This window comes from Macrosteles quadrilineatus, unplaced genomic scaffold (genome assembly GCF_028750875.1).
Source record: "Macrosteles quadrilineatus isolate MER2022 unplaced genomic scaffold, UCM_ALF_1.0 Scaffold_5__1_contigs__length_97177068, whole genome shotgun sequence".
Taxonomy (NCBI): domain Eukaryota; kingdom Metazoa; phylum Arthropoda; class Insecta; order Hemiptera; family Cicadellidae; genus Macrosteles; species Macrosteles quadrilineatus.
The window spans coordinates 20,131,117-20,142,662 of record NW_026542598.1 but is presented as its reverse complement, the minus strand read 5'-3'; the positions used below and the strand labels follow the sequence as shown (position 1 = coordinate 20,142,662).

At 33.8% G+C, this 11,546-nt stretch overlaps 1 protein-coding gene across 1 annotated transcript in view; it reads left to right on the top strand.

Annotated features, from left to right (window-relative positions):
- Positions 1–423: 423 nt before the first annotated feature.
- The window catches only part of LOC128995255 (uncharacterized), a 30,102-nt gene continuing 18,979 nt past the window's right edge, over positions 424–11,546 (top strand). Inside the window, exon 1 of the mRNA XM_054420210.1 lies at positions 424–633. Within this exon, the coding sequence (XP_054276185.1) occupies positions 455–633 (179 nt within the window). The 5' untranslated portion in view covers positions 424–454. The remainder of the gene's footprint in view (positions 634–11,546) is intronic.

Sequence of the window (11,546 nt, the reverse complement as noted above, 5' to 3'; positions counted from 1 at the left end):
TGAGTATCCTAACAGTGGCTCTGTTCGCCTTCGAATCAGAAGTTTGGTGGTTCGATACCAAGCAGAGCCGATGCAACTATTTGCACTGGTCTATCAATTGACGATGTTGTCTAACGAAATTTCGGAGTTAAATAGTAATAGGATTTGAACCGCTCCTTGTTGGCGACGTAACATACAATATAAGTCAAATTAATTATATTCAAAAAACATTTTATAGCGATTTTGAAAAGCTTTGATCAAATGACATGTCATTCCACACTCCAGTTTCCCGTAGGATGCTGACTTAGAAGTTTTCTCCCGTGGTGCGATGGATGAGGTGGAGGTCATCGAAGATTGTGCGCGTGTGTGTGCGTGCGGAGGTGAAAGTGACCAATCAGACAACGACGCGGTGGCCGCGTCAGAGCCGCGTGGCAGTCGCTTCTCTCAGTATTGCCGCGACGCCCGTGCTGTAAACATGTCCCGCTCTCTCTCGTTGTGTGTCGTCGTCGCGACGCTGGTCGTCGTGTTCGCCAAGGAACTCAAGATAGACAAGACGTTCGAGCCGGAGGTTTGCGACGTCAAGACCAAGAACGGAGACATGTTGACGATGCACTACACGGGCACGCTCCAGGACGGCACCAAGTTCGACTCCAGGTCAGTGAAAGTGGTTATGTTGTGTAATAGGACTTCCTGGTTGCTGAAAGTGGATTGTCAACAATGTGTGTGTCCACTATAGATGATCGAAATACTTTTTTCGGAGTTAGTAGCTTTTTTGGTCTCTAGCATATGGGATACTTGTAGATTGTTTACAATGAAGACACTTCTTTATTTAGAAGATTAGGACCTCAAGCAAGGTCCTTTCTTAACATCCTCTAAAAAGTAATCCTCTGTTGCCGATTACAATCTCCAATCCTAGATAAAATTACGTGTTTTATCATATGAACAATGTCACATGTCATATTAACAATATAGGTTGTAATAGAAAAAAATGTTGTGTATTTATCAAATTAAAACACGAAATTTTATCTAGGATCGGAGATTGTGTTAAGGTACAATATTAAAAGTTTATAACCTAAGCTCAAAATATACGTTGACAATGAGATTTAGGCGAGGAAAACAACATTTTTGGTGGTTCTAACAACATTGCCAAATAATCAGATTTTCGCCAGTTAGACCCTGAGAAAAGTCAATGGCTTTTAAGGTCAGTAGTTTTATTGTGTCCACGATGAATAATCAAAATGCCTTTCGTAGTTCGTAACTTCTCCTTACTCCGGGATATGGACAATTTAAAGTGTTTAGCCTAATAATAGGCCTAATGTTTAACAAAAATGTGAGTTTTGATTATGATTGACGTTTTTATTTTGTAAAGAACCAAAATAGCTTTAAATGGTTTGGAACTTTCCAACTTTCCTTGATCGGGTTTCTAACCAATTATATTAATACTATATTTTATTGTCCTGACAAAAGGAGCAGGTCATCTTAATCAGTAACAAAGCTAAAAAATGGCTTTCCATTAAACACTCATCTTGGATTCGTATGCAGTTTAAAATACGCATCTAGGTGGTAATGGTAATTTGACATTATCCACTCTATCCTTGTGATAGTTGATTGTTCCGTTTTATTGATGTGCTGTTAAATGTTATAAATAGTACTAATTACATTTCAAATGCCAAATATTACTTTATTACTTTTTGTTGATTGAGAAGGTCAGTGAAACGTGATGAAAAATATGCTTCCCTAATTTTTGTATAAATTGATAATAACGATATACAAACCACGACCAATTTAGCAAGGATATTCTTAGAATGAACAATTGATGCAAACCTAAGTAATGTAATCAAATTACTCTCAGATTATGACTAAGGCAAGGCTTAGTCACCTGTATCGCAAGTAAACTTATTCCAAGATAATTGAGTTTCAATATAAAGGTTTGTTGACTCTTAAACAGATAACAGTGTAAACGAATTTGTGTACAAGTGAACTTTGTAACCCTGACCTTGATAAGAAGTCTGAATTACTATCAACATCATTTGATCCTTGCATTAATTAGGTAGGCGAATTTTGAACGAGTACTCTAATATTTTGGGTATTAAAAAATCGTAAAATATGGGCGCCAAAGAAATGTTATAATTTACGCAAATGTGTTGGTTTAGATTGATTGTTATTTATTAAACCATAAATTAACATTTTAATAGCGTCTAGCTTCATTAGTTTCAGTTTTAAGCCGCAGTTTATGCTTTAAATCTTATCTACTTATTTCTGTAAAATATTATGTTGTATGCACAAATTTTGAGAGGCAATGTGAGAAAAAAGGCATTTAAAAATATAAAAAGTTATTTAAAGTAAATAAAATATAAATTACAAATCATTTACATTTGTTTTCAGTTTGTTCCAAAATTTATTCTTGTATACAAATTTTATTTGGTATTAACTCAGATACCAAAAATAGTAAACCTAACTAAATCCCTTACTAAACTTCCATACATTTTCCTAATATAAATTGAATAAATTTAGTAAAAAAGATTTTCCTGTTATAAATTTGGTAAAAAGTAATAACACTGTATAGATACCGTTACGGAAAATGCATTTTTAACGTCTTGGAACGGAACGATTACAATAGGTATTGTATTTTATTGCATGTTGCATGACACGATCTATTGCATAGTTGTGTTGATCAATAAAGAATCTGAATCTGTATAACTATATCTTGGATAAGAAAACTTATAATAAATTGTGTTCACTGTTAATTGACAACTGCAATATTAACTAATTTTTTTAACCTTCAAATGTGATTGTTCAAGAAACTGTCATAATTTTTTAATATAACTTCTATGATAAATGTTAGTGCAGTATAAAACTACTTCTTCAAATGTTTTACTAATTGGAAATCAGATGACCCACATAAAAAAATAAAGTATTTTAGTTTGATCTTTAATAATTTTTTAGGAAAAGCTTATAATTTGCCATAACATTAGTTGTTTCAAACAACCATATCAATCATATCATGTCTCACCAGAGGACGGGTTTATATTTCAGATCCGAAAACGACGTGAACTATTTGTGTTTTTACTAGTCGTGATGGAAAACTTCCGCAATAATCTTTTAATTAACAGCCAGCATCTTTAAATCGGCATGGAGGAATTGAACAAATTATAAAAAATATAAACATTTTAAACATAGATATGTCGGCCTAAGGAAAGTGCTGTGGTAAAAAAAACTCAGAACTACATTTATCGTTCGGAGGATTGGATGGATCCTACCTGACGTAGTAGGCCTATATTTTATCGAAACAATTCTATAAAATCTTCATTACCAAACTGTTATCGTCTTGTACAGTTACGGTACATTAAAGTTGATATGTATCAGGATCATAAATGTGTTTGCGTGTCTAATTTAATTTTTACTACTGTTTTATTTGATAAATTCTTCATCACTAGATTCTTATTGCATGGTTTTTTGGCAATATCACCTATATATAAAAAAAAATAGATACATGATTTATCAACATAGTTTGTTTACTTTTATTTTTTTGGACTGCTATTACAGTATTGGAAACAGTTCGGACTTCTTACTTAAGTGATGGAAGCTTTCAATTTAAATGGCAGTATTTAAACGATAAGAAATTAATTCAAGCAAAAGGAGCCAAATGACTATAGCCCAGTTTAAAGAAACCACCCCAAGGCTAAAGCTCTGAGATTATATTTAGTCTCCTTAGAATCTCGAAGGGAAATGCAAGCGGGTTTTATAGTTATTAAGTCCTCTTAGAACTTCTACCTATTGATACAACTTTATAATTAAAATTCGCTTATCGACTATTGGGTGGACTTAGGTGTCTAAAGAAGGTTGGTTGCAACCGATGAATCTTTCCACAAACTTGTTTTTAGAGTTTGAAACATTTTTTCATTCTCGTCTGGGTCTTTAAAAACCAGATTTGTCTATGTATTGTTTGATGTTGTATTTTCAAACCGTTAAGCCAACGTAGTAGGTACGTTGTCAATTGTAAAATCTTTATTCAAAAGTCTATATTTAATTTCTTAAACAGTTGTATAGAATCCTGACAAGACAAACAAAGAATTGGACTTTTATCCAATGAAATAAAAAAGTATTTTCTTTGTATTGCTGCATAGTCCCTTTTTTTTCACCGTTAAAAATTCCTATGCGCAATGGAGTTTTTGGAGTGTTTCGATTCCAGTAAGTTTATAGGGGCAATCTTTTATTAATCCAAATACTTGTTGATTGTTAAGTTGTTGTGCTTAAAACTACAAACGCAAAAAAGAGTCTAGCAAAAAACTCTACTTTCTTGGTTTATTTGTTGGATATTTGAGAAAACCACTTCCGTATTTTCGCCTATAACTCTGTAATTAACTAGTATATGTTATTACGATTCAGTTTTGTTTCAAATTACCAACGAAAAATTGAAGGCATAGTTCTATACACATTTTATTCGGACTTAAATTATACTTATTGTTTAAGAACTAGTCTTAAAAGCTATATAAGTGTCTCCATTGGATCTTGGCTTGAAAGCTATTGGGTCCAAGTGTTTAAATGCGACACACCGTGTTGTATACCAGTTCAGTATTCCTGCAGTGTTGCAGCCGACGCAAGATTTTGAATTATTCAGAATACCAGAAGGCCAATAACACCCACTTAGAACTACGCTTCCCAGACGTCGTTCTAAATGCGTGTAGATAAACGATTACGTTTGACATTAAACTGTAAATTGGTGTAAATCATCCAATTTAATTAAGATAGAGAGGCGTTTAACCCAAATATGAATAAAGGATTTAAGTTTGAGAAGTATTGTGTAGCTTAATGTCTTTAGGCTACTTATTAAAAGCTCAAGGATCAAAGGCAACTACAGTACTTCCAGTTATGAACCATCATAAAGATAATTGGTGTTTCTCAGGATTTAACTGGTGTCCTGCTGGTTGGTGAAGACTGTAAACACCCCAGCTATTCAGGTAACATGTATTGCAATGAAATATATTAATAAAGTATAACAATCCACGAAATCACAAATCTTCCTGGAGGAATGCTTAATTTTAAACTGTAGTTTCAATTTTTTCCCCACCAAGACTAATGTACGAATAATATGATAGGTTACGTACCTTTTTGAACACGAAGACTTCTGTCGGGTTTATTGGCCAATTTGATGTGGATTTAAAAATGGGTAACTGTACCCGAAACTAGTAACCCCAGACTAATTAAAGACTGAAGATGGACAAAAGGTACGTAATCATATTATTTAAACTGTAGGCCTAATAGTTTTGTCAATCAAATCGTAGACATGAAAGTGAATCACGAAATTGTGAATGTCGTAGCTCAAATCTTAGCTACGGTGATAAGGAGTTTGTTTTAAAACACAGGCAAAAATATAGTAAACCTAGTTATAGCGATGGTTTGAGCTAGGCCTCAAGTCTTTACGGTGTACTTACCAACCACTGACCTATGCAATTGTACTGTATCTAGCCCCTAATTAATTATCTGTGGATTGTAGCCTGTTTTATTTTACAAACACTCACAATATAGGATCCTAGCTCGGCTTTTACAAACACGATGTAGGAGAATCGGCTGCCAAGATTTCCCTCGTAAAAGTGAGTGTGTGAGGGAAGAGTTTGCTTATTACACAAGTTTGGCTCCCAGGGGACGTCCCTCTTATTATTTACTACTTCATCATCCCCCGTCTAATTATAGTTTGTCCAACGTACCCTGGCCTACTTCCATGATTAAATCCGCTCTACAGTGTATTACTATGGTATTACACGCCTAAATTGATTATCTGGACTGCATGCTGGGACAATCACTTTATTGTTTATACGTTTACACTCCCAAGTTAAATTATCTGGTCGAATTTGTGGTGAAGAGTACCTTAATGAGAAATGCATCAATTAATGTTTGTTTGATAAACATCGTGGTTGTACAAAATACCATGGTGATACCCGGTTATGTGTTAACGTTATAGTTCGTTGGTTTATCTATTTAATGGTCGTGTTGTTAATTTTATTAAATATTCTTTATTATACTGGTCAATTGTCACACTTTTAACGTGATAGGTTGAGTGTAAGTCCAAACAGTTCTGTCTGTGTTGAAATCGACACAATGTTTTCGTTTAGCAACTAAAACCTATTCCAAATGTATCTAGTACTTTGTTAGTTTGCAATTGTTCATCAATTAGCAAAGCTGTTTAATTTCTTCATTGAAACCACCGATTCATCATACAATTTTATAATGAAATCGATAAAGTAACACAAACAGTTAACACAATATACGCCCCCTATATGTAGGTACTCGTCCTATTCGTGCATGAAAGGGAATTAATTACCCTAATTCTCTACAACCTCAAATAACACCAAAAGATTATCCCATAAACAGTTAAACAGTTCAATATAGACTCGCCACCTCACTTTTACTACTCTACAAAATCAAACCAACCGTCGAATAAGTTATTAAAATTAATTGGAATAAACCAAAGGAAAGTCCCAGTGTGTGGTAGAGAGATATCCCGGGTTGAGCTGTTCATTGTTGGACCTTTAATCCCGTACATTGTTCCCTCGTCCCTGTTAAGACCACCGCACTTTCAGGATCACATTTCCTTTAGACTACAAACTCTGACTTTGATCGAAACCGTGTTTGTGGATACGTCACCTCACTCACCTACATGAATGCGACGAGAAGATAAATAGATGCGTCAAAAGGAGGGTAGTCAAAAAGGTGTAAGTCAAAAATGTACCTAGTCATAGTGTGTTTGATTTTGCCTGTGAATTTATACTTTTTCGTGTTTTTAACCGTTTTAACCGTGTTTTCAAAACGTCAAACTGATTTTAGGACACAATGTCTTGGGTCTACAATTAAAACTGCAATTTAGATGGGAAGGACAAGAATGCTTAATTCCCCAGCTTTTTCAAGAAATGTCATTCTATCTCCCTCAAATGTCCTAGTTTACATAGTATATAGTATATAGCAATAAAGTACAAGCATAGTACATAGTACATAGTAAAGCTGAGCATGTCCTGTCCACAGTTTTACTCATAATTCACAGTTGTGTGACTTAATTACGTAACAAATCGCATGTCCGAGACCACGTGATTGTAGCGTTCAGTGCAGCGAAGCGGAACTGCAACAACACATGTCGATGACCGGGAACACTGTATTGTTGTTGGGTACGAGACTTTGACGGGAAAAATATATTTTATCGGTGTGATAAGTATGTTTATCGATGATTTAACTTATCGATAAGGAGAAGTGAGATGGTCGATGGTTCGATCCTGAGAAAAGCCAGACGATGATGGTTTGGTACATGACCCAGCTGTCCTTGATTTTGATTATTGAGCTTGATTGAGTTATAATTAGAATGATCCTTATCAGTATTACCATCTAAACTCAATCCAACCTTGATAATTGCACAGCTGGGAAACTGAGTGGTTATAATCATCTCATAACAATCAAAAGGCCACCGGTCCAATCCTGTTAAAAGTCAATAGCTTTTCGATTATTTAGAACCTTACCCAGCTGTTCTTGATTATTGGGCTCTCATTATACGGTCCTAGTTATTAAGAGTTGATCTTATTTTTAACAAAGCTATACAGATCGTCTCACTGGATTCTACACTCACCATGTATTCATATTCAGCTTTAAAAATGTACATAAAATACGTCGTTGTTTTTGTAAAGAGATTAAGAGGTTAAGAGATACTTCAGCTAAAATAATCAAAAATGCCTTAAATGTAACCGTATTTTTTAGCAGTCAAAGCATGCTCAAATAACACATATATTTAACCAATCAATAAAACCATCTGTCTCATCAGATAGGAACGACGTAGTAACTTGTTCGCCAGAACCTAACAAGGTGGGTAACTCGTTGGTGTTGGTTAGAAAGTTCGTTACTGGACAGCACAGTAAATTATTGTGACCAAGTACTAGTCAACTTATTACTGGTGGTATTCTGCTTACTGGCTTGTAGAGTTTGCTGACTGCAGTATGTCCATCTACGTTATCTCAGGTTTTCTGTTCTGTGATTTCAAACCACATTGCTTTAATAAGCCAAGAAATTTCGTTGCAAATATATTTCATCGAAGAATATACGTTGCGTGATTTGATTATTGCTTACTACTCACCTAATTATGACGATAAGAATTGCCTGGATCAGCTGTTTCTGTTAACTACAGCTACAAAAAGGTATTGACGATAACATGAGCACTTTGAAGGGCTGTAGGGTGGAAACTGGATTTTTCCCAGCCTTGTGACAAACTTAAATTGATATTTCGTTACCAAATACCCCATTTTAAACCAATTCGAAAAAGATTTTGCCCGTACACGCGCTTGTTTTAGATTATAGGATCTCGTAGTGCAATAGATTGGTTACCCTTGTTGATCAACTAAAGGTAATTTTGAGGTTTTTATTTCCTGTACTTATAGATTGTGCATTTATTCCTCACTATTTTACCAGTTTTAAGATAGCTACAGCATTAGAATAATTTATTTTCAAACTGTTAATTTTCTTTAATATCCATTCCCTAAAAGTTTGCAATTTAAATTTGACCCTAAATAAAGAAATTTAGTTGCGATTAGTGTAATCATAACTAGATATGAAACTCGTTTGAAAAAGAAGGCTCCAAAGTCAATGGTACACCTACATTACGATCGGAATGGAAATCAGTTGTTCTTATATTAATCATGTATTCGTCTTTAATGAATGATCTGACGAATGAGACAAACGAATCAGATGTTATCAATGAGTCTCAAAGATACAAAAAACACCATTAAATGTTTATCGTAGCCTCCTGTATGGCGTGTAAAGGATGTGTCAGAATGTTTAAATATGTTTTAAAAGGATGTCAATATTTATACTTTTAAGGTATACCCATCCCAATTCGTCGAAAATGATATTCAGTAATGTAGAAAATTATATTGAATTTCATGAAATAATGGTGAAAAGCATTCACATATAAATATCAAGTTTATAGTTACTGAACCATTTGATTTATTAGCTCTTATTCATCATTTAACTATGGCGCAAATTAAAAATAAAATTCTTATCTCTTTAGTGGAGGACTAAATCTTAGATGCAGCTAAACTTCAAACGACCAAAAAAGGCCCAAATAGTGAACCAAAACAAGAGTGAAAGGAATTTTCGGTCCAAACTTTCAAATACAAACAATCCCTAGAATTTTCATTTTTAAATTTAGTCAGCTTAAAAAATAGCACAGTATAACTAAAATATAGTTCGTTACCCATAAAAATGTTTTTTTGACACCAGCTACAGTTTATCGATCGAATTGAATCCAAGATCGCAAAGAGTTTCCAAAAGACATCTAAAATACGCGTATTTTACTTAACAATTATCTCTACTACTTCAACTTATAAGCTACAGCACGGGTTCTCTTATTGGCAGACTAACAAATGAAGAAGCTTAAGCTTTATCTTTGGAAAGTCAATAAAGGTTAAACGAATGGTGTAGGGTCGTGACATCTGTTGTAAGGTGTGAAGTATGGAAATGGGGCTATCATTCCTCCACTCTCTACACCTGCCTTCACCTTCCAAACCGTTCCACCTTTCTCTCCTTAAATACTGTATTTTATGTACTGAATCAACATTGTTGTTCTTTTTTATTCGGGTTTTATGTAACGAAACTTAACGCAGGAGTTTTATTGATTTAAATTGTAATTAAAGGTTTCCCAAACACATAAGAAAACCTGTCACACATGGAGGATTGTAATTTATTAAACACTAGCAGAGTACCCGTCCTTCGTACGGGGTTGGCATATAAGTTTAAATTGCTTATTGCAGTTATACTCAAGCTTTACGTTTGCAATGGGGGAGGACAAAGTTTTATAAAATTTGCTTCTTTAAATTGACTGTATACTATGGTATTACACATCTACCATAGCCATAATGTTCTACCTCTTCACCTAAACAATAAAGTATTACAAATTTTAAAAATCACAAATTATTCATGACATTAAAAAGATAAACATAAGTAAACAATCCTACTTTGACAGTTCTCATTGCGTATCACAGTTGTTTGTTGCTGCTTAGTTCAAATTAGCTGTTTACATAAATGCAAAAAAATATATAGTGCTGCACCCTGTTGGTATATCTTATAGCTTTTTAATGCTTTTGTATATCATAGAACCAACTTTTTTAGTAGAAACAGCTGACTAAATTCTTTAATTCCCTTTAATGAATACTCATAAGGTCAACATGGGGAACTACAGTGCCACTGGGGCGGAGCCCGAAGGGATTTTTGAGATAAGAATATGCCTATATGTTAATCGGGAATGTGAGCTATCGTCATGCCAAATTTCAGCCCAATCCATCCAGTGGTTTATGCGTGATTGACCTTCAAACAAACAAACAAACAAACAAACAAACACACAAACTTTCACATGTATAATATTAATAAGATAAGATAAGATAAGATTTCCTAAACACATAAGAAAACCTGTACGCTGACACACATGGAGGATTGTAATTTATTAAACAAAGTCCAATGTTATTATTATGTTTATTCATCCTAAACCTTTATTTCTGGTAAATATGTCAAATCGTGTTTATATTATTGGTTTGTGGACAGTTTGGAACAGTACTAACGTAAATGTAGGTAAATTTGGTTATATTTGCGTACTAGCAATTTGCTCGATCAACACAAACCATACAACTTATTTTAAAATGATAGCACTTATTTCTGATTAAGGTTATTTCGTAATGTCCTAGATTATAATCTAGACTTATAATGTCCAAAACCAATATTTCATCAAATGTCTCACCTTTTTTAAAACTAATTTAAGGAGTCTTATTAATCTAATCTTGCTATATTTTAGTAAGTGCAACGTTATAGTCCGTACTAATTAAATAGTGTGGACGAGGATCCTTGTGTGACTTTTGTAAAACATTGGTTTGGTTATTATGATACTTCATTACTTTAATTAAAGGCCTATAATAAATACTACACCTCACTCTATGATCCTTTTCTGTACAAAATTGTATATAACTGTAGCATACAGTTCTCTGTTAAAGCATTTTTATGATAACTCATAGACTAAAATTAAGTACATATGGAAAAATGTTTAATAGAAATCTCTCTAAAAATACATTAAATTAAAACTCTAATTTTAAAAAAAGTTAAAAGAGTATTTTGCCTCATATATCCTTTGTTAAACAACAAAGTTGAATAGTGTATCTATCACAGTTCTTTATTTAACAACTCTAATATCCTTGAGGAACCTTTTGCCTTAAACGAACGAGAGAGTTTTCAAAATATAGAAACAGGAAACACCCATTGCATAAACATATATAATTCGCACCCCAAATCAAAATACCATAAATATTATTTCATAATTTTTAAATAAATTTGTTCACCTATTACACATTAAATCCACCTATGAATATATTTTCTGCTTTGAATTAACTATTTATGAAGCTTTGATAGCTCGGACCGTCAAAGGATAACCCCAATTCCCTGACCAGCTGTTGTGGCAATGTGATGGGGGGGGGGGAGGTGGTTGTAGTACGGTGGGATTAAGCCATTAAAACGATCCTATGGCACATCGATATGAGACCTGGCTTTAA